At 50.4% G+C, this 25,807-nt stretch overlaps 2 protein-coding genes and 1 non-coding gene across 5 annotated transcripts in view; 2 read left to right on the top strand and 1 right to left on the bottom strand.

Moving 5' to 3' along the window:
• Nucleotides 1-20,792, bottom strand: part of LRSAM1 (leucine rich repeat and sterile alpha motif containing 1) — a 52,509-nt gene extending 31,717 nt beyond the window's left edge. Inside the window, exons 1-10 of one of the 2 annotated variants that reach the window (XM_054500029.2) lie at nt 20,606-20,792; nt 20,187-20,342; nt 17,541-17,644; nt 17,085-17,141; nt 16,520-16,564; nt 14,749-14,826; nt 13,260-13,328; nt 11,064-11,148; nt 9,949-10,070; nt 4,486-4,576 (exon numbers count right to left, since the gene is read on the bottom strand). In XM_054500029.2, coding sequence (XP_054356004.1) covers nt 4,486-4,576; nt 9,949-10,070; nt 11,064-11,148; nt 13,260-13,328; nt 14,749-14,826; nt 16,520-16,564; nt 17,085-17,141; nt 17,541-17,612 — 619 coding nt within the window. In that variant the 5' untranslated portion in view covers nt 17,613-17,644; nt 20,187-20,342; nt 20,606-20,792. The remainder of the gene's footprint in view (nt 1-4,485; nt 4,577-9,948; nt 10,071-11,063; nt 11,149-13,259; nt 13,329-14,748; nt 14,827-16,519; nt 16,565-17,084; nt 17,142-17,540; nt 17,645-20,186; nt 20,343-20,605) is intronic. The other variant, XM_063650333.1, reaches the window with a different exon arrangement.
• Nucleotides 20,793-20,864: 72 nt separating this feature from the next.
• On the top strand, nt 20,865-24,617 carry RPL12 (ribosomal protein L12). Of its 2 annotated transcripts, XM_054500034.2 has the most exons (7): nt 20,865-20,997; nt 21,476-21,549; nt 22,565-22,663; nt 22,913-22,994; nt 23,853-23,939; nt 24,297-24,409; nt 24,565-24,617. In XM_054500034.2, exons 1-7 carry the CDS (start codon nt 20,961-20,963, stop codon nt 24,568-24,570), a joined length of 498 nt encoding a protein of 165 aa, XP_054356009.1. In that variant the 5' UTR covers nt 20,865-20,960; the 3' UTR covers nt 24,571-24,617. The 2 variants fall into 2 exon arrangements, with proteins under 2 accessions (XP_054356009.1, XP_063506405.1); XM_063650335.1 differs by having other exon boundaries at nt 24,297-24,617.
• On the top strand, nt 23,646-23,775 carry LOC129044795 (small nucleolar RNA SNORA65). Its single transcript, XR_008504787.1, has one exon. It is a non-coding gene; the product is annotated as a small nucleolar RNA SNORA65 (small nucleolar RNA).
• Nucleotides 24,618-25,807: the final 1,190 nt, after the last annotated feature.

The raw sequence follows: 25,807 nt of genomic DNA, 5'->3' as shown, positions 1-25,807 counted from the left end.
TAGCCACCACACCCAGCCTCTTTAATGTTTTTTAAAAAGTCAAAAAACAAATTTTATGTATATATGTATACTTCTACATAGTTTAGGTAAATTGAAAAATTATTTCTTGGCCAGGCATGGTGTCTCACTCCTGTAATCCCAGCACTTTGGGAGGCTGAGGCAGGTGGATCACGAGGTCAGGAGTTCGAGACCAGCCTGACCAACATGGTGAAACCCCGTCTCTACTAAAAATACAAAAATTAGCTGGGTGTGGTGGTGGGCGCCTGCAATCCCAGCTACTCAGGAGGCTGAGGCAGGAGAATCGCTTGAACCAGGGAAGTGGAGGTTGCAGTGAGCCAAGATTGCGCCACCGCACTCCAGCCTGGGCGACAGTGAGATTCTGTCTCAAAAAAAAAAAATTATTTCTTGCTGGGTGTGGTGGCTCACACCTGTAATCCCAGCACTTTGGGAGGCCGAGGTGGGTGGATCACCTTAGGTCAAGGGTATGAGACCAGCCTGGCCAACATGGCGAAACCCTGTCTCTACTAAAAATACAAAAATTAGCCAGGCGTGGTGGCTAATTTTTCTTTTTTCTATGGAGTCTCGCTCTGTCACCCAGGCTGGAGTGCAGTGGCAAGATCTCATCTCACTGCAGCCTCCGCCTCCTGGGTTCAAGCGATTCTCCTGCCTCAGCCTCCTGAGTAGCTGGGATTACAGGCATGCGTCACCATGCCTGGCTAATTTTTGTATTTTTAGTAGAGACGGCGTTTCTCCATGTTGGTCAGGCTGGTCTTGAACTCCCAACCTCAGGTGATCCACCGCGCCCAGTCCAAAATCTTTTTTTTTTTTTTTTTAACACAAGGTCTCTCTCTGTCACCCAGGCTGGAGTGCAGTGGCACGATCTTGGCTCACTGCAACCTCCACTTTTTAGGCTCAAACAATCCTCCCACCTAAGCCTCTCGAGCAGCTGGCACTACAGGTGTGCCACCAAGCTGGGCTAATTTTTGCATTTTTTGTAGAGATGAAGTTTTGCCACGTTGCCCATGTTGAACTCCTGGGCTCAAGCGATCCACCCGCCTTGGACTCCCAAAATATTGGGATTACAGGCATGAGCCACCTTGTTCGGCCCCAGAATCTTTTTAAAGAAAATAAAGGCTTTGGTCTAGCTAGCTCAGCCATTGGTCAGCGTTTATATTGGAATCACCTGTTGCTCAAAGATGCTAATTTGCATATGTGTGGCCTGGTGGCTATGATTGTAGCCAACCCCCTCCACTTTGAAAGTAAAATATAACATACATACAGAAAAGAGCACAAAGTCTTTCTCTCTTTTTTTAAGATTAGTCAAGTGCAGTGGTGAGAAGAGGGGAAAAAGTAGAACAAGGACTTACATCTGTAACTGGTTGTGAGCAATCAATTGAGATAACTCACTGCCTTTGGGCCGAGAGCACAGAATCTTCATGCAGAGCTTGATGAATGTTTAAAGGTGAACACACTCTCATGACCAGGAACCAGTGCTGGTTCAAAGCTCTGTGGTGACTGATAAGAGCACATATTCCTTTGTGTCTGGCTCCTCGCACTCCACATTGTTTGTGAGACTCATCCAGGTTGTTGAAAGGAGCAGTGGCTCATTCTTTCCACTTGCTGTGTGGTATCCACACATGAGTATAAAACAGTTTAGTTATCCATTCTACTCCTGATGGACATTAAAGCTGCTTCCAGTTTGGACTGGCATAAATAGTGCTGCTATGAACATTTTTGCACATGGCTTTTGGCATTTATTCATATGCATTTCCGTTGGGCATTGACATGGTCTGGCTCTGTGTCCCCACCTAAATCTCTGAACTGTAATCCCGTGTTGGGGGCGGGACCTCGCGGGAGTTGATTAGATCATGGGAGCAGTTCCCCCATGCTATTCTTATGGTGGTGGGTGAGTTCTCATGAGATCTGATGGTTTTATAAGGGGCTTCCCTCTTCACTTGGCACTAATTCTCTCCTGATGCCCTGTGAAGAGGTGCCTTCCGCCATGACTGTAAGTTTCCTGAGGCCTCCCGGCCATGTGAAACTGTGAGTCAGTTAAACTTCTTTTCTTTATAAAGAATTTCTTCATAGAAATTGGGAATTTCTTCATAGCAGTGTGAGAACAGACTAATACAGGCATGTACCTAGGAATGGAACTCATGGGTCACAGGATATTTGAATGTTCAGCTTGAGTAGATATTGAGAATAATTTTTAAGGTAATTTTCACTTTACATTCCCACCTGCAGTATATGGAAGTTCCCATTGCTCCACATCTTTGCTAATTCTTGGTATTACCAGTTCAATTTTGGCCATTATATTTTATTTTATTTTATTTTATTTTTTTGAGATGGAGTCTTGCTCTGTCTCCCAGGCTGGAGTGCAGTGGCACAATCTTGGCTCACAGCAAGCTCCTCCTCCCAGGTTCACGCCATTCTCCTGCCTCGGCCTCCCTAGTAGCTGGGACTACAGGCGCCCGCCACCACGCCTTGCTAATTTTTTTTGTATTTTTAGTAGAGACGGGGTTTCACTGTGTTAGTCAGGATGGTCTCGATCTTCTGACCTCATGATCCGCCCACCTCGGCCTCCCAAAGTGCTGGGATTACAGGCGTGAGCCACTGCGCCTGGCCTATTTTTTGTTTTTTATTTCTGGTTGACTTGTCAGCAGGAAGTTTTTTGGTTTTTTTTTTCCATTGAAAAGTTTTGGCCATTTTAGTGGGTGTGTCAAAGTATCTCTTTGCAGTTTTAATTTGCATTTTCCCATTGACTAAGATGATGTTGTGTACTTTTTTCAGATACTGTTTTTTATCTGTATATCGTCTCTTTTTTTTTTTTTTTTTTTTTTTGAGATGGAGTTTTGCTCTGTCACCCAGACCGGAGCGCAGTGGCACAATCTCAGCTCACTGCAACCTCCGCCTCCCGGGTTCAAGCGATTCTCCTGCCTCAGCCTCCTGAGTAGCTGGGATTACAGGTGCCTGCCACCATGCCCAGTTAGTTTTTGTATTTTTAGTAGGGATGGAGTTTTACCATGTTGACCAGGCTGGTCTCAAACTGCTGACCTCAGGTTATCTGCCCACCTTGGCCTCCCAAAGTGCTGGGATTACAGGTGTGAGCCACCGTGTGGATATTCTCTTTTGTAAAAATTCTTAGTCAAGTCTTTTGCTAACGTCTTTTCCTCGTGGATCTGTAGGATTTCTGTTTATAGTCCAGATCCCAGTCCTCTGTTGGATATATATGTATTGCAAATATCATCTCTAACTTTATGGCTTTCCTTTTCTTTCCCTAAATGGTATCTTTTGAGGAAGAGAAATTTTGATTTTAATTAAACCTTTTTTTTTTTTTTTGAAATAGGGTATTGCTTTGCTGGAGTCTTGCTCCAGGCTGGAGTGCAGTGGCATGACCACAGCTCAGGCTCAAATGATCCTTCCACCTCAGCCTCCCAAGTAGCTGGGAACACAGGCACATGCCACCACGCCTGGCTGATTTTTTATTTTTTTTTGTAGAGACAGGGTTTCACCATGTTGCCTAGGCTGGTCTCAAACTCCTAGGCTCGAGATCCTCCTGCCTGGGCCTCCCATAGTGCTGGGATTACAGGCGCAAGCCACCATGTCTGGCCTTAATTAAATCTAAGGTACCAATCTTTTATAATGAGTATTGCCTGCTTCCTGTTTAAGGAAGAGGTTAAAATTCATTTTTTCCACAGGGACATCCAGTTGATCCAGAATCAGCTATTGAAAAGACCATCCTTCCCCACTGTTTTGCAATGGCCATGATGAGTCATAGGCATGTGTGTCTTGGTTGCATTCTGAAAGTCCCACAGGTGACCAAAACCACTAGCTAAGAACTTGCAGCCTGACAGGGCATCCTGCTTTCCTCCCGCCTCCAGCCAGTGCTGGCTCCGGGTTTTAGCTCCTTCTGCTGCGCGTCTCTCCTGGATGACCCTGACATGACCCTGACAGCCTCCTAACTGGTCCCCTGTCCTGCACTCTTCCTTTCCTCCTGCAATCCCTTCTCCTCTCTGCAGCCTAATGACTGACCACATGCTCTCCCACTGGACACTGGGCCCGGGCACTATCTTTGGCTTCCCCCATCTCTCTTCTCTCTGCTTCCTCCCTCCAGCTACACTTACCCTCTCTCTGTGAAACTCTCCATCAAGGCCCTTCCATATGCACCTACTGGCGGGACAGCTTTCTGCTTTTTCTATATCTTAACCATGACTCCGTGTCAGTGGAGCCACACTCTCAAAGACAGGCCTTCCCTGTGGCCCCAACCTAAATCAGCTGCACCACTGTACTCTCATAACCACAGTCTGTAACTATTTCCCTGCGTAATCATTGGTTTTGCCTGTTTCCCTTGCCAGACCTCGAACTCCAAGCAGGTAGGCACTGTGGCCATTTCTGTCTCTGCTGTTCCCCAGCCTGGGCTGGCACAGGGTGGCCGTGGGGGTCATAGTTCCTCAGTGAGGGGAGGAGGCAGTGGCCTGGCTTTACCTTTGCAGAGGAACTGCAAGATGGCTGCAGTGCCGGCATCACACACCTCCCGCGGCGGGTAGACCATGGCCGAGGCGTCGAGGCTCAGCATCTGCAGACACAAGGGTAACCCGCTTTACTGTGCAGTTCACTACCAACGCAACCAGAGACCACGCGATTTCCTTATCAATTTGTGTGTTCTCTGTCACCTCCACCCAGCAGGCAGGGCCTGACAGCAGAGGTGGCTGAGCTGTCTTGTTACTTACAGCTGCGTTCCCAGTGCCTGGGATGACTGTAGGCAGGCAGCGTGATACCCTACCTTGTTTTAACCTGAGTGACTCTCTCCTAGCAGAGAGAGAGCCGGACAGACTCCATTTTAGTTTCTTCACCTGCAGCCCCCTTTCCTCCCTCCCTTAAGGGCATAACTAGTGTAAACTGACTCAAAGCACGTCCAGGAATGCACTTACTGATAAGATATTGAGGCGAGCTGCACCAGCAGCTCCTGGGGACATGCGCAGTGGATGGCACACAAAGCCCCTGCATTTATCCCTTTGTGATAGTTTAAGCCCCTGCACCTGGAACTGTTTATTTTTTGTAACTGCTTTTGTAACCAATTAATTTTTTAACTTTTTGCCAGTTCTGCTTCCGTAAAAATTGCTTCAGCTAAACTCCCCCCTCCCCTATTTAGACCACAGTGTAAAAACAAAACTAGCCCCTTCCTCGGGGCCGAGAGAATTTTGAGCATTAGCTGCCTCTCGGTTGCCGGCTAAAAAAGGACTCCTCAATTTGTCTCAAAGTGTGGTGTTTCTCTATAACTCGCTTGGTTACAACAGCAGCAAGCACTTTTTTACATTTTTCTGAGACAGGATCTCACTCCCATCGCCTAGACTGGAGTGCAGTGGCACGAACACTGCAGTTTCAACCTCCCCAGGTTTAAGCAATCCTCCCACTTCAGCCTCCTGAGTAGCTGGGACTATAGGCACATGACACCATGCCACCATGCCTAATTTTTGTATTTTTTGTAGAGATAAGGTCCTACTTTACTATGTTGCCCAGGCTGGTCTCAAAGTCTTGGGCCCAAGCAATTCGCCCGCCTCCCAAAGTGCTGGAATTACAGGCATGAGTCATGCACCCAGCCTCTCAGTTCACTTTGGATAAATACATAAGTGAGTGAAAAAAAGGAAGTTATAGGACAGCATATAGAATATGATTCCACTGGCTGGGTGTGGTGGCTCATGCCTGTAATCCCAGCACTTTGGGAGGCCAAGGTGGGAGGATCACTTGAGCCCAGGAGTTCGAGACTAGCCTGGGCAACATAGCGAGAACCCATCTGTATTTAAAAAAAAAAAAAAAAAATATATATATATATATATATATATATATATATGAGTCTTCCTTTGTTAGATAATACATTCATACACTTTCACATTAATATTTTATGGAAAAAAATTGGAGGAATATCTATCAAACTTAAAGTGGTTTCCTCTAAAAGGAGATTTTGGGTTACTATCTACATGAAATGCTATTATTATTATTAGTTTTTGAGACAGAGTCTTGCTCTGTGGCAGGCTGGAGTGCAGTGGTGTGATCTCAGCTCACTGCAACCTCTGCCTCCCTGGTTCAAGCAATTCTCCTGCCTCAGCCTCCCGAGTAGCTGGAACTATAGGCACGCGCCACCACACCCAGCTAATTTTTGTATTTTTAGTAGAGATGGGGTTTCACCATGTTGGCCAGGCTGGTCTTGAACTCCTGACCTCAAGTGATCCACTCACCTCATCTTCCCAAAGCGCTAGGATTACAAGCTTGAGCCACTGTGCCTGGCAGAAATGTTTCTTAATATTTGCACTTTTTTTTTTTTTTTACAATATACAGTATGACTTTTAAATTATGTAATGACAAATGTTTATCGGCACACACATGCAGATGCCTCCGTGTTTCTGAAGCCCAGGAAGCAGGGGCCTCAGCTCACAGCCACAGAACTGCCCCATCCACGGTGTGAGTTGTGTTGGACCCAGCCATCCCCCTGCCAACCTCTGACTTCCCACAGGCCCTCTAATCCCAGTGCTGGCAGGCACTGATATCCTCTATGCCTGGGTATCAGGGGAGTCCTGGAAAAGGAGAAGGCCTGGGGAGCTCTGATTTTGCTGTAACACAAGTGGCTGGGTGGGAAGGGTGGCTCAGGTCCCCCAGCCCTGGCCAGCCCAGCCCTCACATGGTGGGTGTTGAGTGAACATGCTTTGCACAGGTGAGTGGGAGACTGCCCCAGGGAAGAGGAACTGACCGCCCAGATGCTGAGGGCCCAACAGCAGAAAACCCCATACCTGGAAGCAAATGAACCCCACATGGGTGCTCTTAGTCACCATCAGTAAAGCGTGGTAGCTTAAGGGCACGGACTGTGGGCTATACCAGGATGCTGGCTACAAGCCACGTGTGGCCATTTATGGTTACATTTTAAGTAACTGAAAATAAATCTGATTTAAAGTTTGAGTCCATGGTTGGTTGCAGTCACCACATTTCAAGGGCCAGCAGCTACAAGTGGCTGGGGTGGCCATGTTGGCTGCACAGATTATAGAGCATTCTCATTGTGGGCAGCAGGAGCAGTGACTGGACATTGCTGTGCCAAAGACACCGCTGTGGCTTCTGATCCTGGCCCATTGCATGCTGGCTGTGTGTTTGCTTAATCAGGCCCCTTAGTGTCCTGGGGCTGTGGTCTCCTCATAGCCAAACAGGCAGTGTTACTGATCTGGTGGGCTGTTTGGCGGGTGGCGTGCGTGACACCTGAAGAAGATCTTGCCCACAGTACGGCCTGAACTCAGAATGGTTATCTCATCCTAAAAGAAGGTTTGTCCGAGGTACCACCAAGAAACTCAAAAGATTTTTTTTAAAGGAATCAAAATAAAATGAAGTGTCCAGGTTGGGTGTTGTGGCTCACGCCTGTAATCCCACCTACTTGGGAGTCAAGGCGGGAGGATTGCTTGAGCCCAAGACTTTGAAACCAGCCTGGGCAACATAGTGGGAACTCATCTCTACAAAAAATAAAGAAATTAGCCAAGTGTGATGGGGTACACCTGTGGTCCCAGTTTCTTGGGAGGCTGAGGAGGAGGATCTCTTAAGCCCAGGAGTTTGAGACTGCAGTGAGCTATGATTGAGCCACTGCACTCTAGCCTGGGTGACAGCATGAGACCTGTCTCAAAGAAAAAACAAATTGAAGTGTACAGAACTCGTACTAGATGTCGAGGATGGCTTCAGGATTGGGAACATGCTCTGAGCTGTGTTCTCTAAAATGGTAGCCACTAAGGACCCATGGCTATTTAAATATAAATTAATTAAAATTCAATGAAATCAAACTTTCAGTTCTTGGCTGCACACACAAGCCATATTCCAGGTGCTCGATAGATACACTTGGCCAGCGGCCGCCGCTCTGGACAGCACGGTCACCAGGGCTCAAGAGATACACTTGGCCAGCGGCCGCCGCTCTGGACAGCACGGTCACCAGGGCTCAAGAGATACACATGGCCAGCGGCCGCCGCTCTGGACAGCACGGTCACTGAACATTTCCATCACTGCAGAAAGTTTCAATAGGCAGCAGAGAGGACAAGCCATGTTGGCCCGTCTCCCCAGCCGGCCCTTCCTCAGGCAGGAGGGCCCCAGCTGTGAGGTCAGTCCTTCCTCTGCTGTCTCTGTGCTCACCCACCCACTCTGACACAGACACCTCTGCTCGGCAGGCTGGGCTGGCTGAGAGTGGGGTCAACTCCAGGCCACTCCGGAATGCTGGCCAGACTGCGTGCCACCATGAATGGAGAAGTCCCTGTTCCAGAAGCCGAGTCATACAGAGGTGGGGAGCACAGGCGTCAGCTTCAGACGGCCTGGTTTACAACGATCTCTGCTGTCAGTGACTGCGTGGCCCTTGGGCAAGCTTCTTAAACTGTCTGTGCCTCAGTTTCTTCATCTACAAAGTAACACAGTAGTATCTGCCTCACAAGAGTTCTATGACGATACACAGAGCGATTCCAGGTTATGTCCAGTCTTAGAAAGCCCCAGATAAAGGTGAGCCACCTCATCAGCATGACTGTGAGAGCCACTTTCCCTGAGCAGCTGCCCCTGTCAGTGTCTGTCATGGGCTGAATTATGTCCCCTTCCCAAGTTCCTATGTGGAAATCCTAATCCCCCCATCCCTAAGAATGTGGCTGTATGTGGAGATAGCATCTTTAAGGAGGTAATTAAGTTAAAAAGGGGTCATTAGGCTGGGCCCTAATCCAATATGACTGGTGTGCTTCTAAGAGGAGGAAATTTGGACACGGACATGTACACAGGGAAGATGAGGTGAAGACACAGGGAGGGAAGACAGCACCTACAAGCCAAGGAGAGAGGCCTCAGAAGTCACCAACCCTGCCAACACCTTGATCTTGGACTTCTAGCCTGTAGAACTCCCCTGGCCTGGATAATTCTGAACCCCCATCCCGATGGCTCCCTACCTCCTTCTCTCCCTCCCAGCTTTCTGGGCCCCATATCACAGAGGCTCAGCAGCTTTCAACCACATCACTTCCTCGCCCCTCCCTGAGACAATCTGTGCTTCCCACCACCTGCCTCCTTCCTGCACCTGGGCTGCCCCTGTTATCCAGGTCTGCTCAGAATTTTTTTTTTTTTTTTTTTTTTGAGACAAAGTCTTGCTTTGTTGCCCAGGCTGGAATGCAATGGTGCAATCTCGGCTCACTGCAATCTCCGCCTCCTGGGTTCAAGCAATTCTCCTGTCTCAGCCTCCCCCGAGTAGCTGGGATTACAGGTGTGCACCACCACGCCTGGATAATTTCTTGTATTTTTAGTAGAGACAGGTTTCACCATATTGGCCAGGCTGGTCTTGAACTCCTAACCTCAAGTGATCCACCCGCTTTGGCCTCCCCAAGTGCTGGGATTACAGGCGTGAGCCACGGCACCCAGCCCAGAAATCTTATTCCTCCTTTAAGGTCTGGCTTGAATATCACTACTTTTTTTGTTAACTTTTTTTTACTCCTGCAACTTTCATTTTAAGCTCAGGGGTACATTTGTAGCATCTGCAGGTTTGTTACAAAGGTAAACATGTGCCACGGTGGTTTGCTGCACAGATCGTCCCATCACCCAGGTTTTAAGCCCAGCATCCATTAGCTTTTCTTCCTGATGCTCTCCCTCCCCACAACCCCCCTCCGACAGGCCTCAGAGTGTGTTGTTCCCCCACCGACAACTTTCTTAAAGTGTCAGCCTCTTCTGGATTCAGCATTCTTTCTTCTTCATTCTTAATGCATGTTTTTCTGCCTCTATTATGGCAGCAAAAGTCATATAATTACGAATGTTCACACATTGGCCTCTCTACAAGCCTCCAAGGACCATGCCTTGGGATCTCTGTGTGGCCCTGGTACCATGAGATCAGAGAAGGCACTCAGTAATGTGGGAGAGAAGGGAGGTGGGCAGGCCAGAGAGCACCCCAGACAAGAACAGCTTCCCATTTACCTCCAGGGTTCGAACGTGAGCCAGCATCTGCGGCAACCTCTGGATCTCATTTCCACTGATGTTGAGGGTACGCAGGCTTCGAAGCTCCCCCAGGGTGTCTGGAAGCTCCTTCAGCTTGTTGTCTGCGGAGACCCCAATAGCACAGCTCAACACCCCAAATCCCCATCACCAGCTTCCTGCCTGATGCCCGCTGGGAGCCACTCTGACCTCTGGGGCACACACCAGATCCCGGGCTCTGAGGTTTCGTAGGCTCAAGAAGGTGGAGTTCCAGTTCAAGTCCCCACTCCACCAATTACTAGCCAAGAGACTTTAGACAACTGGCTTTGCCTCCTTGTGCCAGTTTTCTCACCTGGAAAATGGGGATGACACTGCCACCTAGCCTTATAAGAACACGGGGAGATTGGAGGTTCAGATAGATGATGCGTGAGGTCCTCCGCACAGGGCCCCTCACGCTGTAATGACTGAGCAATGGGGCACCACTGTTGTTCTCATTACTCATGTTACAGCTGATAAACAGAGGCACTCTGCAGGAAGTGCTGAAAGACAGCCAGGAGAAGGGAGAGAGCTGGGTGTGGCGAGCAGAGTGCTCCTGTGGGTAAGGCGCCTGTGCAGTGGTCTTGGCTCTGTCACCATCCCACGGGGTGGTCTTGAGCAAGTCACACTTGATTTCCCAGGCCTGGTTTTCCTCGTGTGTAAACTGGGGATGGCACCACTGCCCTCAGCCTGCCCAGTGGACTCCTCAGGAGCCTTGTTGTGTCGCTGGAGGTGGAAGCACTGCTCAGAACCTTACTGCGGCTCCTTAGGAGCTCTCGCCCCATCAGTCCACTACACTCACCATTATAAATATGAGTAACTGAGGCTCGGGGCGCAGCTGCCCGCCTCCCCATACAGCCATACGGCCCTGACTCTGAGGAGCCACAGGAACCCTCCAGACAGCCTATTTCTGGTTACCATGGAGACAGTTGACCCAGCACGGGTTAGTCCATTTACAGTGACCCCCTGGAGACTGGCTGCCCTCCTGCTCAATGGCTCCCGGGCAGGGCAGCTTGTGGATCCCGGCCAGGACGGCCCAGAGCTGATGGAGGGTCACATGGACATGGCTTCTTGGTCCCTACCTTTAACATTGAGAGTCTGGAGCTGGGTCAGGTTCCCAATGGAACGCGGGAGCTGCATCAGTTGATTCCTTTCCACGTTTAAGACCTAAGAAAGAGGAAGAGGCAGCCAGGCGCAGTGGCTTATGCCTGTAATCCCAGCACTTTGGGAGGCCGAGGCAGGTGGATCACAAGGTCAAGAGCTCAAGACCAGCCTGGCCAACATAGTGAAACCCTATCTCTACTAAAAATACAAAAATTAGCTGGGCATGGTGGCACACACCTGTAGTCCCAGCTACTCGGGAGGCTGAGGCAGGAGAATCGCTTGAACCCGGGAGGCGGAGGTTGCGGTGAGCTGAGATTGCACCATTGCACTCCGGCCTGGGCAACAGAGTGAGACTCCGTCTCAAAAAAAAAAAAAAAGAAAAAGAAAGAAAGAAAGAAACAGGAAGAGGTGACACGAGAACCCACACACAGACCACAGTGATGACCCCTGCACCCCTCGCCCTGCCGGGCCAGGGCACCCAGGCACTACACACACAAGCCCTTATCTCCCCCTACTGGCCCTTGAGGAAGACAGAAATTCTTAAGTTTCCGCTGGAGATAGGAAAAAACCGAAGCTCAGGGTGGCGAAGTCATGTGCTCAGGAGAGCATAGCCAGGCCTTGAACCCCTTCTGGCTGAGCTTCCAGCACTTATATTGACCACAAAATGCTCAGTAGCAGCCCCACCATCAGGGAGGGAGGGAGAAGGGGACTACAGACTTGGGGATCTGGGGAGGCAGCACAGGAGGCTCTAGTTCCCCTGGCATTAAGGAAAAGGCTGCCCTAAGGCTGTGTGATCCACCCAAGGCCTCAGGCCGGCAGTGGTGCTGGGACTGAACCAGGGCTTGTTGGATTCTGAAGCTGTGCTCCCTCCAAAAGGTGGCACCTCGAGGCGAGCGAGGCCAACAGGATGACACGCTAAGTAACCATTAAAAATAGATGCAATGCGGGCCAGGCGCGGTGGCTAACACCTGTAATCCCAGCACTTTGGGAGGCTGAGGTGGGTGGATCACGAGGTCAGGAGATCGAGACCATCCTGGCGAACATGGTGAAACCCCGTCTCTACTAAAATAGAAAAAATTAGCCAGACATAGTGGTGGGCGCCTGTAATTCCAGCTACTTAGGAGGCTGAGGCAGGGGAATTGCTTGAACCCGGGAGGTGGAGATTGCAGTGAGCCGAGATTACACCACTGCACTCCAGCCTGGTGACAGAGCAAGACTCCATCTCAAAAAAACAAACAAACAAACAAAAAATGATACAATGGAAAGCTAAGTAGCCATTAAAAATAATAAGATGAATATCTGATGAACCAAAGGATGCTATGAGTTATTGTCAGGTATCCAAAAGTTACAAATTAGTGAATGCAGCAATTCTATAAAAATACACCTACTGGCCAGGTGCAGTGGCTCACGCCTATAATTCCAGCACTTTGGGAGGCCAAGACGGGTGGATCACCTGAGGCCAGGAGTTTGAGGTCAGCCTGGCCAACATGGTGAAAACAAGTCTCTACTGAAAATACAAAAATTATCCAGGTGTGGTGGCGGGTGCCTGTAATCCCAGATACTCAGGAGGCTGAGGCACGAGAATCTCTTGAACCCGGGAGGCAGATGTTGCAGTGAGTTGAGATGGTGCCACTGCACTCCAACCTGGGTGACAAGAGTGAGAAAAAAAAAATACACATACAAGAAGTCCTACAACAAGGTATTTATTGTGGCTCAAAGTGGTACAATTGGTCAGGCGTGGTGGCTCACACCCGTAATCCCAGCACTTTGGGAGGCCAAAGTGAGTGGATCACTTGAGGTCAGGAGTTCGAGACCAGCCAGGCCAACATGGCACAACACCATCTCTACTAAAAATATAAAAACTAGCCGGGAGTGGTGGCACATGCCTGTAATCCCAGCTACTAGGAAGGCTGAGGCAGGAGAATCACTTGAACTCGGGAGGCAGAGGTTGCCTCTGCAACTCTGATGGCGCCACTGCACTCCAGCCTGGGCAACGCAGTGAGACACTGCCTCAAAAAAAAAAACAAAAACCAAAGAGCCAAGGGGAGGGTGGAGCTGGCACTGAGTGCAGCCTGCTTCCACTGGCTGGAGCCCAGCTAGAACATTCCAGGCTTGAGTGACTGCCTGGTCTCACTAGGGCCATCCGAGGTGGGTTTCTGTTTCTGCAGCCTTACCTGGAGGGCAGTCAGCTGCCCCAGATCGTCAGGAAGAGCTGTCAGCTGATTATCGTGGAGATCTAGAACCTGCAAAAGGAAGACCCCTGTGAGTCTCTAAGTGAGAAAGTCCCTCAGACTCCGGGCTCCAGAGCGCTGAGGAGGGGCTGGGGCCACCTCACACCCCCAGTGCAGAAACAGAGTGCCTGCCCCTCCTTTCCCACTCAGTGTTGATCATTCCTGCCTCATTTTCCTTCTCAAACCATTATACCATTTTCTTATTTTATGTATATTTATTTTTACTGTTAACTGAAAAACTATGCTATAAAACAGTATGCCTAGATACTAATATGTTAAAAAGAAACACCCCATTGTATAAATATGTAAGACTTTCAAATATGCGATAAAATGTTGATAGTGGTACTCCACAGTGTAAAATTATAGATGTTTCCCCCTTTGCTTAACTGTACTTGCTAATTTTTAATTTAATTTTATTTTATTTTATTTTATTTTGAGACAGAGTCTCACTCTGTCACCCGGGCTGGAGTGCAGTGGCACGACCTCAGCTCACTGCAACCTCCACCTCCTGGGTTCAAGTGATTCTCGTGCCTCAACCTCCCAAGTAGCTGGGATTACAGGCACATGCCACCATGCTCTGCTGGTTTTTTTTGTATTTTTAGTAGAGACGGGGTTTTGCCATGTTGGCCAGGCTGGTCTTGAACTCCTGACCTCAAGTGACCCACCTGCCTTGGCCTCCCAAAGTGCTAGGATTACGGGTGTGAGCCACCACGACTGGCTGCTAATTTTTTAAAAATGAAAATGCACAAAAAAGGCCTTGGAGAAATATTTATACATGTGCACACACAGGTACCCTCCATATCTATGGATTCAACCAAACTCAGGTTCAAAATATAAAAAAAAAAAAAAAAAAAAAGAAAAGAAAGCATCTGTAGTGAACACATACAGGCTTTTCTCTTGTCATTATTCCCTAAACAATATAGTATAACAGATTGGGCCTGTGCTGCCGGGCTGACACCTGTGCTGCCGGCCTCCTCTGAAGGTGCATACCACTCTCCCAAGCTCAGGTCTGTACACAACAACCCTGAGCTCACACCTCCCACATCTTGTGAATGCCTCCCAGCCCGTCCGGGGAGGAGCTCACAGTCAGCAGGGAGTCCTTCCAGATCACCTGGGCGTCCCTCCTCTTCCTTCTTGCCTGGGACCGTCAGTCTCCTCGCCCTCTGCTAGCTGACTCGCCATGAGGCTGTCACTTGGCTTTCCTCCTGGCATGTAAACTCCCCAGGGACAGGGCCTGTGGCTGGTCATCTTTGTCACCCTATCCCACACACAGCCCACAGAAGTATCCAATAAACCATGCTGATCAAATCCCAGATTGACTGGTAGATTAGGCCCCTCTGACATACAAGAGGCAGCCCAAAGGGAGCAGGCGCTCAGCTGCCGCCTGGAACCCCATGCAGAGCCCCAGCTGCCTGGGAGGAGGGCCCAGTACCTTGATGGTTGCCAGACTCAGGAGGCTGCAGGATTTGGGAAGCAGCGAAGTGAGGTGATTTGTGTGGACGATCAGCACCTGTGTGGAGAGATGTGCGGCCATGTTGGGCTGAGGAAGAGCAGCAGGCAGGGCAGGCTAAGGGCGTGGGAGCCAGCCCAGCACCCTGCCACGCCCCACCATCTTGCTCTCCCAGACACCACGACAGGGGATGCGGGTCAGGATCATGAACTCTCCCAATGGGGAATCTGATGCCCTTCCTTAAAACCTGGATCTTCAAGGGTGAAAGAGACCTTAGAGGTCTACATCTTCCTTCCATCTGAGAAGGGATCCCCCTGCAGCCATCCTGATCATAATCTTCCCAGCACCAGCGTCTTCATGTGGAAAATAGAGAATAATAAAGTGCCTGCCTCCCAGGGCTGCCATGATGTTAAATAAAAGCTCATGCGCAAAACGTCCAGGGCTGGTAGAGGGGCCAGGGCTCAGTCCAGGTCATCTACTGCTATTTTTCTTTTTCTTTCCTTTTTTTTTTTGAGACCAAGTCTTGCTCTGTCGCCCAAGCTGGAGTGCAGTGGCGCGATCTCAGCTCACTGCAACCTCCGCCTCCCCTGTTCAAGCAATTCTCCTGTCTCGCCCTCCTGAGTAGCTGGGACCACAGGCGCGTGCCACCACACCCAGCTGATTTTTTTTAATTTTTGGTAGAGACGGGGTTTCACCATGGTAGCCAGGATGGTCTTGATCTCCTGACCTCGTGCTCTGCCCGCCTCAGCCTCCCAAAGTGCTGGGATTACAGGCATGAGCCACCGCGCCCGGCCAATCTACTGCTATTTTTCTTAGGCATCGACTGCTGCCTAACACTTCCAGCACAGACTGGGCGTGGTGGCTCACACCTGTAATCCCAGCACTTTGGCAAGCTGAGGCGGGTGGATCACTTGAGGTCAGGAGTTCAAGACCAGCCTGGCCAACATGGCAAAACCTCATCTCTACTAAAAATGCAAAAATTAGTTGGGCGTGGTGGTGGTGGGCGCCTATAATCCCAGCTACTCAGGAGGCTGAGGCAGGAGAATCGCTTGAAACCAGGAGGCGGAGGTTTCAGTGAGCCGAGATTGCACCACTGCACTCCAGCCTGCGTGATGGAGCAGAGCATCCGTCTTCAAAAAAAAAAAACTTCCAGTGCCAAGGGGCTCACTACTCTGTTGGCATGGAACACTTTTTTTTTTTTTTTTTTTTTTTGCATGTTCTCATTTAGATACTTCACTTAGAGTGCTTCTACCCATCTGCATTCAAAGCTGCAATGCTCTGCTGAAAAATCATTCACTCCCCTCGGAATCTTCCCTGGGTGACCAGAATAAAAGGGGTGAGTTTCTATTATTACTAACACCGGGGTTCATAAGCCTTTACTACGTGGCAGGCATGTACACTCAGTATATTTCTATCTCTATCTAGCTATCTAGCACTCATTTAATTCTCACAGTACCTCAGAAAGGAGAACTATGGATGTCTTCATTTCACAGGGGAAGACACTGAGAAGTAAGAGTTTAAGGAAGTTGCCCAAGTCATGAAGCCAGTGAGGGCAGAGTTAGAATGTGACACAGGAAGGTCCAACACCAAAGCCTACTCTCCTATCTGTGAAAACACCTGCTGCAGGCCAAGAGCATAAGAAGCAGGACAAAAGAGGTGTCTACGCTGGGAAGACAGCTCCTCAAAGTCCCTTGTGGGTTCAAACAAGCAGACATGCAATAAGAAAGTCTCTGAAGATGAAGCTCCACCTTACCTTCTTCTGCAGAACTTTGCATGTTGCAAAAGCTCCAAATGGAATCTAAGATAAGATAAAGAAGAAGAAGTGTCTCCCTCCTGCCAGTTTTTAGCTTGTTCTCTGAGTGGCATTCACGTGAGGAAGAGACAGGCAGGAGGTGAACAAGGGCAAAACGCCACAGCAGGCGGCAGTGCTGAGCCCAGGGGCAAGGCTGGCAAGCAGTAGTGCTGGGGCTGTGGCCAGCCCTTCCCTCAGTCAGCTGGCAGGAGACTGCCCTGCCCCACCCACCCTGTCCCCATTGTGAACCACTTCAGGGGCTGGAGAATGCCAGGCCCTTCCAGCAACCTAGGAGTCTGTGGGTACATTTTCTACCTAGACTCCTTGACTCTTGGAGACTACGTTATATTGAGGCCAAAGGATCATCTTCAATTATTTTGGACAAGAACAAAATCTAAGGAAACATCTCGTGACTAGAGCTTCTGGCCTTTCTAAAGCCCCAGGCCACCTCTGTCTTTCCTAGGGACACATGATCCAAGAAAACGGGACAGTTCCAATTCACAGCCCAACACTATGCTCAGTTTACCTCTGAGAGCTCACATTTAGAGATGTCGAGAATGTCATCTGCCCCAGCTTCTTTTGCCTAAGGATAAAAAGAATTTTTAAAAAGTATTAAGACAAAACATCTTTGCAGAGTGGACAAGCTAGGCAAAGAACATAAATGTAAGCAGCTGCAAAGGACCATAGACACTATCTGGTTCCACTGGTCCATTTGGCAGGTGAACCAATGACCCCTGCTTTCCCGGAGCTTGAGGCCCAGAGGGATGAGGAACTGAAAAGCAATGACAGTGCGCTCAGCCTACAGGGGAGAAGCACCCTTGAAAGGGGGCCTCATCTGTTGGGTCCTAAGTCAGATATTTCTTCTGTGGGTGGGAGAGGCAGATGGGAAGGAGCACGGCTTGCCGGGGGCAGTGCGGAGGCCTACTCCATGGGGACCGAGGAAAAGATGGGATAGAGTTAGAGGAAACCCACTTTCCCTCACCAAACACATCTGGTACTCCAGGCGTTTCCGAGCCTCCTCACTGGGTTTCCGCTTCCGGAAGAAGAGCGGCATCCTTCCCTTTTCCCAGAGCGATCTTCAGGACCCTGGGGCACAGGAGAGAAGTTAGGGACTGGGGAATTTGTCACAGCCCCCAACACCCGGGACAGGTAGTGCAGTAACACAGAGCATGCAGCTGGTCTGCTGGACCATGAGTTCCATGGAGGCAGGGGCTGTGTCTCCCTAGTGAGTTCCATGGAGGCAGCGGCTGGGTCTTTCTAGAGAGTTCCATGGAGGCAGCGACTGTCTTTCTAGTGAGTTCCATGGGGGCAGGGGCTGCGACTTTCTAGTGAGCTCCACAGGGGCAGGGGCTGCATCTTTCTAGTGAGTTCCATGGGGGCAGGGGCTGCGACTTTCCAGTGAGTTCCACGGGGGCAGGGACTTTCTACTGAGTTCCATGGAGCCAGGGACTGCGTCTTCCTAGTTTCATGGAGTTTCATGGGGGCAGGGGCCGTGTCTTTCTAGTGAGTTCCATGGGGTCAGGGGCCACATCTTTCTAATGAGTTCCATGAGGTCAGGGGCTGCATCTTTTTTTTTTTTTTTTTTGAGACGGAGTCTTGCTCTGTCGCCCAGGCTGGAGTGCAGTGGCGCAATCTCGGCTCATTGCAAGCTCTGCCTCCTGGGTTCACGCCATTCTCCTGCCTCCACCTCCCGAGTATCTGGGACTACAGGCGCCCGCCACCATGCCCGGCTAATTTTTTATGTTTTTAGTAGAGATGGGGTTTCACCGTGTTCACCAGGATGGTCTCGATCTCCTGACCTTGTGATCTGCCCATCTCGGCCTCCCAAAGTGCTGGGATTACAGGCATGAGCCACCGTGCCCAGCAGGGGGCTGTGTCTTTCTAATTCTTCCATCTGTGTCCTGAGCCCACAGCAGGCACTCAGTACTAGTTGTTCTTTGTTGACTAAACATTGAGCAGCAGGATGAGGTGGAGACAGACAAGCCAGATGACCTGGGTTGGGGCCCACATTTGCCACCGACCAATAGTGAGGCCTTGGCATTATCCTTTTCCCATTCTAGGGAAACTTAAGAGACGTTCCTCAGGCGCTTTCCAAGGCTGTTCTTTGAGGACTCTAACAGACTCTGCCAATGAATCACTTCTAGCCCCCCAAACGCTGTCAGAGCAGGATCAGCAGGAGCAATCCAGAGCCAGCCAGGACCTCAGGGAGCTCAACTACATCATGACCAAAGAGACCTCTGTGGTGAATACAAATTAAAAAGCAATTCTCAGCTTACCACTCTCAGTTATTATTCCATTTTGTTCTCACCATATCCCTTTTTAAAGTGAAGAAACAGGCCGGGTGTTGCGGCTCATGCCTGTAATCCCAGCACTTTGGGAGGCCAAGACAGGTGGGTCACTTGAGCCCAGGAGTTCGAGACCAGCCTGGGTAACATGGTGAAACCCCGTCTCTACTAAAAATACACAAAGTAGCTGGACGTGGTGATGTGCACCTGTAGTCCCAGCTACTTGGAAGGCTGAGGAACGAGAATCGCTTGAACCCAGGAGGCAGAGGTTGCAGTGAGCCGAGATCACGCCACTGCACTCTAGCCTGGGTGACAGAGGGAGTCTGTGTCTCAGAAAATAATAAATAAATAAATAAAGTGAAGAAGCAGATGCTTATTAAGTTCAGTGGCCTGGCTGTACAGCCTGGATTGCAGCCTGGAACCGTGGTCTCTCAAGTCCTGACCTGTGGGATTTGCCCGACTGCTTGGTGCTCACATAACTTGGCACACACGAAGTACACTGTCCTGAACTCAGAGCCAGGTGCTCATTGCCTGCCCAGGGCCTGCACAGTGTCTGTAGATACCAGAGCTGGATAAGGGATGGCAATGAGCCAGGAAGCAATCACCCAGGGAAGTGCATGGTGAGCAGCACAGGCTTTGGGATGAAAGAGAACTGGGTTTGAATCCGAAATCTGCCACCCACAACTGCAGAGGTCACCTTGGTTCACCTCTCAGAGCCTCAGTTTCCTCATCTGTAAAGTGTGAGTAACCATGCTACCAACACTGGCTTCTGTGAGGATCCAATGACTTCATGTATGTCAAGCCCATAGTACAGTACCTGGCACATGAGCGCTCAATAAATGTTAGCCACAAAGCACCCCACACGCAAGCAACATTGATTCAGGCCTACTAGAGGAGCTAGGGAGAAGATAGTCATGGGAGGAGATGCAGTTGAAGAAGACATACACCCAGTCCTCAGAGGGATGGGCAGGGATGGCAGCTCTGCACCCATGGGGGCGGGGCTGTCTGGGGAGGCAGCCAGGCCTGCAGAGCCAGTTCAGGCCCCTCTTGTCACCCCACCTGCCTGCAAGGATGGGGAATGGTTTGAAAACAGCCCTCCCCCATCCGTCCCTGATGACCAGCACTTACCCTTCTGCTCCCCAGTCACTAACCCTCTTGCACCCCCTTCCTGAGGTGCAGCCCTCCCCACTTCCTCCCAACCACCATCGCTCTCCCACCCCTCCCCGAAGATCCGTTCTTTCCAGGCTGCCCCACATGCCTGTCCCTCCCTCTCCGACGTCCAGCCTAGATGCGGGGGGAGGGCCACACCCATATTTCCTGGGGTGGGGTGGGCAGTGGCTGACCTGGCTTTGCGGATGGAGGGGTCCCCCACGTTGGGACCCGCGGGTGCACCCGAGGGCAGGCCGATCACTTGGAGGGCTTGGTCACCGACTCGGGGCCGCAGACCACCCGGCACGGGCCGGGCGGAGCCGGAGTCTGGTCTCCTTCAAAGGCAGGTGCTGGGGACAGAAACTCAGAATCTCATAAAGTCACGCAGATCGGGATGACGAAGTCTGAGGCTCTAGGAACCGCGGACTCTCCGAATGAAGAGCGGGACTGGATTTCCACATAAATAGACTGTTTTGATAACTAAAGTGCACACACCAAGTGCTCGAGGGAGCAGGGGTCGCCGCGGTACTGGGGTCTCGGAATGGGACTATGGACCCCTCAGGGGAGGGGCGGGGCTCTGGGATTGGTTGACGGGGACCGGGGCGACACTCACGATAAAGGAATATGGGAAACAGCTAGGCCTGGGATCACGGGAGCAACCCCTCTTCTCAGACTTCTCCGGAGCGAACTACCCGAACCCCCTTTCGGAATCTCTAGCTTCAGTGCACCGCGGTGCCCGGCTTGCCAGCCGTCAGCCTCAGGCGCCTGCCCACAACAAACATGGCGACAAGGGCGTCTCTGGAAGGCTGGGCAGTGACGACAGTTCTCGCGATTGCCGCGTTTTCCGGCCTATATCCGGCTTGTCTGCGCGGTTTCCGGCCTCTCGGCTTTCGGCTCGGAGGAGGCCAAGGTGCAACTTTCTTCGGTCGTCCCGAATCCGGGTTCATCCGACACCAGCCGCCTCCACCATGCCGCCGAAGTTCGACCCCAACGAGATCAAAGTCGGTGCGTGCTCTAGTTGTGGCCGGGGCTGCGGGATGGAGCATTCCCTCGGCCCCGCCGCGTGTGCAAAGCTTTCCCCGTATGGGGCTCTTAAAGCCAATGCCTCCTAGAGGCCTTCCCGGTGTTGCGCCGCCCCGGCCAAGCCTCAGCCTTTCTGGGCTTTAGCTTCTTCACGTGTAGGTGGGGAGGGAGGACTGGACCACCTGTGGCGGCTTGGGAGCCCGCACGCCCTAGGGTAAGGCTTGTCTCCGGGCGTTTCGCCCCACTGGCCTGGATTCGCGGGCGACGGGGCTCTCTCCACGCCTCCCCGGTGTGAGTTTCGGAGCTGCCCACACCCGAGGGAGGAGCGGGTGGCCCGCCTCGCCCTCTGTGCTGTTTCGAGAAGAGGCAGAGGGTGGTATGTCCAGCCCCGGAAAGACGCTGAGAGGGCTGTGGCTCGGGGGCTCCCTCTGCAGAGACACTAACTCTTCTTTTCTCCCAGTATACCTGAGGTGCACCGGAGGTGAAGTCGGTGCCACTTCTGCCCTGGCCCCCAAGATCGGCCCCCTGGGTCTGGTACGTTATCCCCTCCAAGGGGCATTTTCTCACATTGGTTTCACTTTTTAAGCGCCGGCCCGTGGAGTCACGACTGTGCCAGAGGTGCTGTCGTGGCTTGGACTGTCACAGTAGGCCTGAGCCACTGAACTAGTACTAGGTACCTTAGGAAGATCGTGTGTGAAAAATCGAACCCGGTGCCTTTAAATTGTAATTAGCTCCATGTGTCTCCACTGCTGCTTTGGTGTACCTGAGGGGTGGGCCCAAGGGGGTTTTGAAGTTAGGAGTGGCTTAGTGACTGGGCAGCCAATATCTGTATTTCCTCGTCAGGAAGTGGGCATGGCATTGTTGGGAAGATTAAATGGGGTGTGGGTGAAGATCCAGTGAGCGTTTCCAGCTGTGTTGTAGATGTAAATCTAGCAGTTAATGTGACAGGCTGTGTCTCATGCCTGCTGAGCAACTGCTGGCTTCCGCGTCATTCTGTCCTCTTGGATTTTCCTGGATTTCATTAGGCCTTTATTTGATCCTTGCACAGTGGTCCCCTGCCCCAAATGCTCTTCCCCATTGCTCTTTTTAAACCTGTATCTTAACTATTCTTCCTTGGCCGTTAGCTGGCACTTAAGGGACACTTAGCCTCCTGTTGAGGCTAAGGATTACTAGAGAAGAATTTCAGAGTAGCAAATAATCAGACCTCTATCCAGGCAGATGGACGTGGGTGGTCTGACATGGGAGCCTAGTATTTTGAAAGCTCCTTAGGTGATTCTAATGTCAGCAGGGCTGAAAATCTCCCTCCTTAAGCACATGGGCACTTAGGAAGGGGTCTAGGTTACATTGTGGCCAAGTCTGCAGTTTACAGTTCTGGACAAGACAACCCCAACCCCCAGTTTATGCTATGGTGATAGCTGTGCTCTGATTGAGAAGGTGCCCTTAGGTACTTGAGATGGCTTCCTTTGTTGCCAAGTGAGAAGTGGTGGGCAGGTTTCAAGGCTGTGGTTCACCTCTGGACACCATGTTGATTACATGCCTTTATTTCTAGTCTCCAAAAAAGGTTGGTGATGACATTGCCAAGGCAACAGGTGACTGGAAGGGCCTGAGGATTACAGTGAAACTGACCATTCAGAACAGACAGGCCCAGGTATTTACTTGTGCTTGGTTTCGGGAGAGAAGGGTGGGGGGACAGAGGTAGCAACTCTCTGGGATTCCTGAAGAGTGTTTCTGCCACCAGTGGTGAGCTGAGAGTGATTTTACCTTGTTGGGGAGGCTTTGTCAAGAGTGCGGACCTAGGGCAAAGACTTGGACAGTGTGTGGCCATGATTTTTGAGAGCCAGCATGCGTGGCAGTATTCACTGGATGTGGAGTATTCACTCAAGAATCTCTTCTGCAGATTGAGGTGGTGCCTTCTGCCTCTGCCCTGATCATCAAAGCCCTCAAGGAACCACCAAGAGACAGAAAGAAACAGAAAAACAGTGAGTTGTCTTTTCCCTAGTTTGTTTTTGGTAATGGTTTGTGAGATTTTTGATATATGTGGCTGTTTTCCCTTAAAGGAAACCTGGGGTTGACATGGGTATTGGGTGTTGATATGGTTAAGGCTGCTAGAGCCAGGTAGTATCAGAAAGTGCCATGTATGCTGGGTGGCTCAAACCTGTAATCCCAGCACTCTGGGAGGCTGAGGCGGGCAGATCACTTGAGATCAGGAGTTCGAGACCAGCCTGGCCAACATGGTGAAACCCCATCTCCACCAAAAAATACAAAAATTAGCCTGGTGGGGCTCGCTTGTAGTCCTGGCTACTCAAGATGGCTGACACAGGAGAATCACTCGAACCCAGGAGGTGGAGGTTGTAGCAGTGAGCCAAGATCGTGCCACTGCACTCCAGCCTGGGTGACAGTGAGACTCCATCTCAAAAAAAAAAAAAGTGCCATGTAGTCCCTGTGTGGGGCAGGCCCCAATCAGTGCATGTGGGAGGAAGATGTCAGCAACAATGACCTATAATCAGGAGACCACATACAGCTGGCAGGTACTGGGCAGTTTAACTGTCCCTGGCAACTTAAGCTTATCATTTCTCTAAAACAGTTTCTGCCATGTCAGATTTGTGAAGGCTTGGTTTTGCCCTCAGCCACCCGCCACTGCACCTGACCAGGTCTCTGTTGGCTGGTGCAATCCAGTGGTGAGCTGATAGTAAACCCCAGCTTAGGAAACAGGGTTGTTCTTCATGTGGATGACTCTGTGCCGAAAGCATGGGAACAGTCTAGAAACGAAATGAAGGACATGATCTGCTTTGGCTTCAGACTCTAACTAAAGCTTTTTGCTGTTTTCTCTTTTGCAGTTAAACACAGTGGGAATATCACTTTTGATGAGATCGTCAACATTGCTCGACAGATGCGGCACCGATCCTTAGCCAGAGAACTCTCTGGTAAGAGCAGGACAACGTGAGGACAACATGTAACCGCCGTAACTGTAGTTGTGTTTTCACTGAGTGATAACATTCTTCCTACTTGAAGGGTGCTCAGTGAGACCCAAGATGGGGTGCAGTTTTCTGGGACTGAAAGGATGGATTGTAAATTGGATGTGTTTAATCTGGGCATCAAGGACCCATGGAAGCTTTGCATTCTGGGTTATGGAACTAGATGGAGCTCTGTATTCTATATTAGGGGAGCAGGAACCTCATTCCTTCCATTGCCTGCTATGAACCCCTTCAGTATTCCCCAGTATCTGCGCATTGTGAGGGACTGAACCAGCACCTCCAATGCCACCATTTCTTTACTTAAAGGAACCATTAAAGAGATCCTGGGGACTGCCCAGTCTGTGGGCTGTAATGTTGATGGCCGCCACCCTCATGACATCATAGATGACATCAATAGTGGTGCTGTGGAATGCCCAGCCGTAAGTGACATTTTCATTGTTACAATAGGGGTGAAAGGGGGGCCATCCAGTGTATTCACAGAGATAAGCTGGGAAGTTTTGGAAATGGTTACTGGTGGGGTGGGATAATCCTTTTAAACTTTCTTTTTTACTGATTTTTTTTTTCTTTCCCACAGAGTTAAGCACAAAGGAAAATATTTCAATAAAGGATCATTTGACAACTGGTGGATTTTCTGGTGTGGCGTCTTCCTTGAGGGAGCTAGCTCCTTTGTGGGGTGGTCAGTGGGGTCAGGGTGGCAGAACCTGTGGAGAAGTAACAAGCACCTTGTGGTGGGTAACAAAACTGCCCTGTATGGGCTGGGCTGAGCTCAGAAAGGAAGCCTTTTTTTTTTTTTTTTTTTTTTTCAGACAGTGTTTCGCTCTTGTTGCCCAAGCTGGAGTGCAATGGTGCAATCTTGGCTCACCACAACCTCTGCTTTCCAGGTTCAAGCAATTCTCCAGCCTCAGCCTCCTGAGTAGCTGGGATTATAGGCACGTGCTACCACGCCCGGCTAATTTTTATTTTTAGTAAAGACAGCATTTCTCCATGTTGGTCAGGCCGGTCTTGAACTCCTGACCTCTTGATATGCCTGCCTTTGGCCTCCCAAAGTGTTGGGATTATAGGCATGAGCCACCATGCCTAGCCAGGAAGCACTTTTTGTAGACTATCATGAAGCCTTTCCCAAGAAATGCTCTAACAGAAAACTGGAACACATGGGGAGTGTAGGCCTCCATCCCCGACCAACTGAAGTTATGAGTGGGTTGGGGGCCCAGGACCCATTTTGCTAGCCATTCCAGTGCACAGCCAGAGCTCAGAACCACTGACCTGACCACTCTCCAAGTCCTGGACTAATCCTTTGGTCCTGTGAAAGTGAGGTTCGCGTCATCTGTTGAAGTAACTGTAAACTTACTCCAACCTTTTCTCTGAACTCACGTGGCTTTTCTGCTGTCTCACCTTTCTCAAGTCTCATCTTCCCACAGTTCTGTTTCTTCTGATGAACTTTCTAGAGCCTGTGTTCATCACTCCCTTTTGTTTTGGGATGAACCCTGAAGCACTCCTGAGCAGCTTGAAGCACCGCCTGGGAGAGGATTCTGTGTACTAGAGTAAAGTGAGTTGGAAGTTGTAGCCCAGAGAAATTGATTTCCCCTATATGACTCATTTCTTTGCACATTAGTTTTTGCCAGTGTCTCTAGGTCAGTGCTTTTATGTCACCTCAGGTTGGAGAACTGCCTTAAGTGGAAAGGACTAACTACCTGGACCCCGAGTTAGGGAGAGGATTCTATTTCGGATACAGTGGCTTGTGCCTGTAATCCCAGCACTTTGGGAGGCTGCGGCAGGAGCATTCCTTGAGGTCAGGAATTAAGACCAGCCTGGGCAAC

Source organism: Pongo pygmaeus, chromosome 13, assembly GCF_028885625.2.
Source record: "Pongo pygmaeus isolate AG05252 chromosome 13, NHGRI_mPonPyg2-v2.0_pri, whole genome shotgun sequence".
Lineage (NCBI taxonomy): Eukaryota > Metazoa > Chordata > Mammalia > Primates > Hominidae > Pongo > Pongo pygmaeus.
The sequence above is the reverse complement of the archived record's forward strand: the minus strand, read 5'-3'. Positions and strand labels throughout refer to the sequence as shown.

Bases quoted from the DNA above. Each gene is read 5' to 3' on its own strand.
- RPL12 (XM_063650335.1), top strand. From the start codon at position 20,961: ATGCCGCCGAAGTTCGACCCCAACGAGATCAAAGTCG. The intron at 21,550-22,564 runs GTACGTTATCCC...CTTTATTTCTAG, and splicing joins AGATCGGCCCCCTGGGTCTG to TCTCCAAAAAAGGTTGGTGA. The intron at 23,940-24,296 runs GTAAGAGCAGGA...CTTTACTTAAAG, and splicing joins CTTAGCCAGAGAACTCTCTG to GAACCATTAAAGAGATCCTG.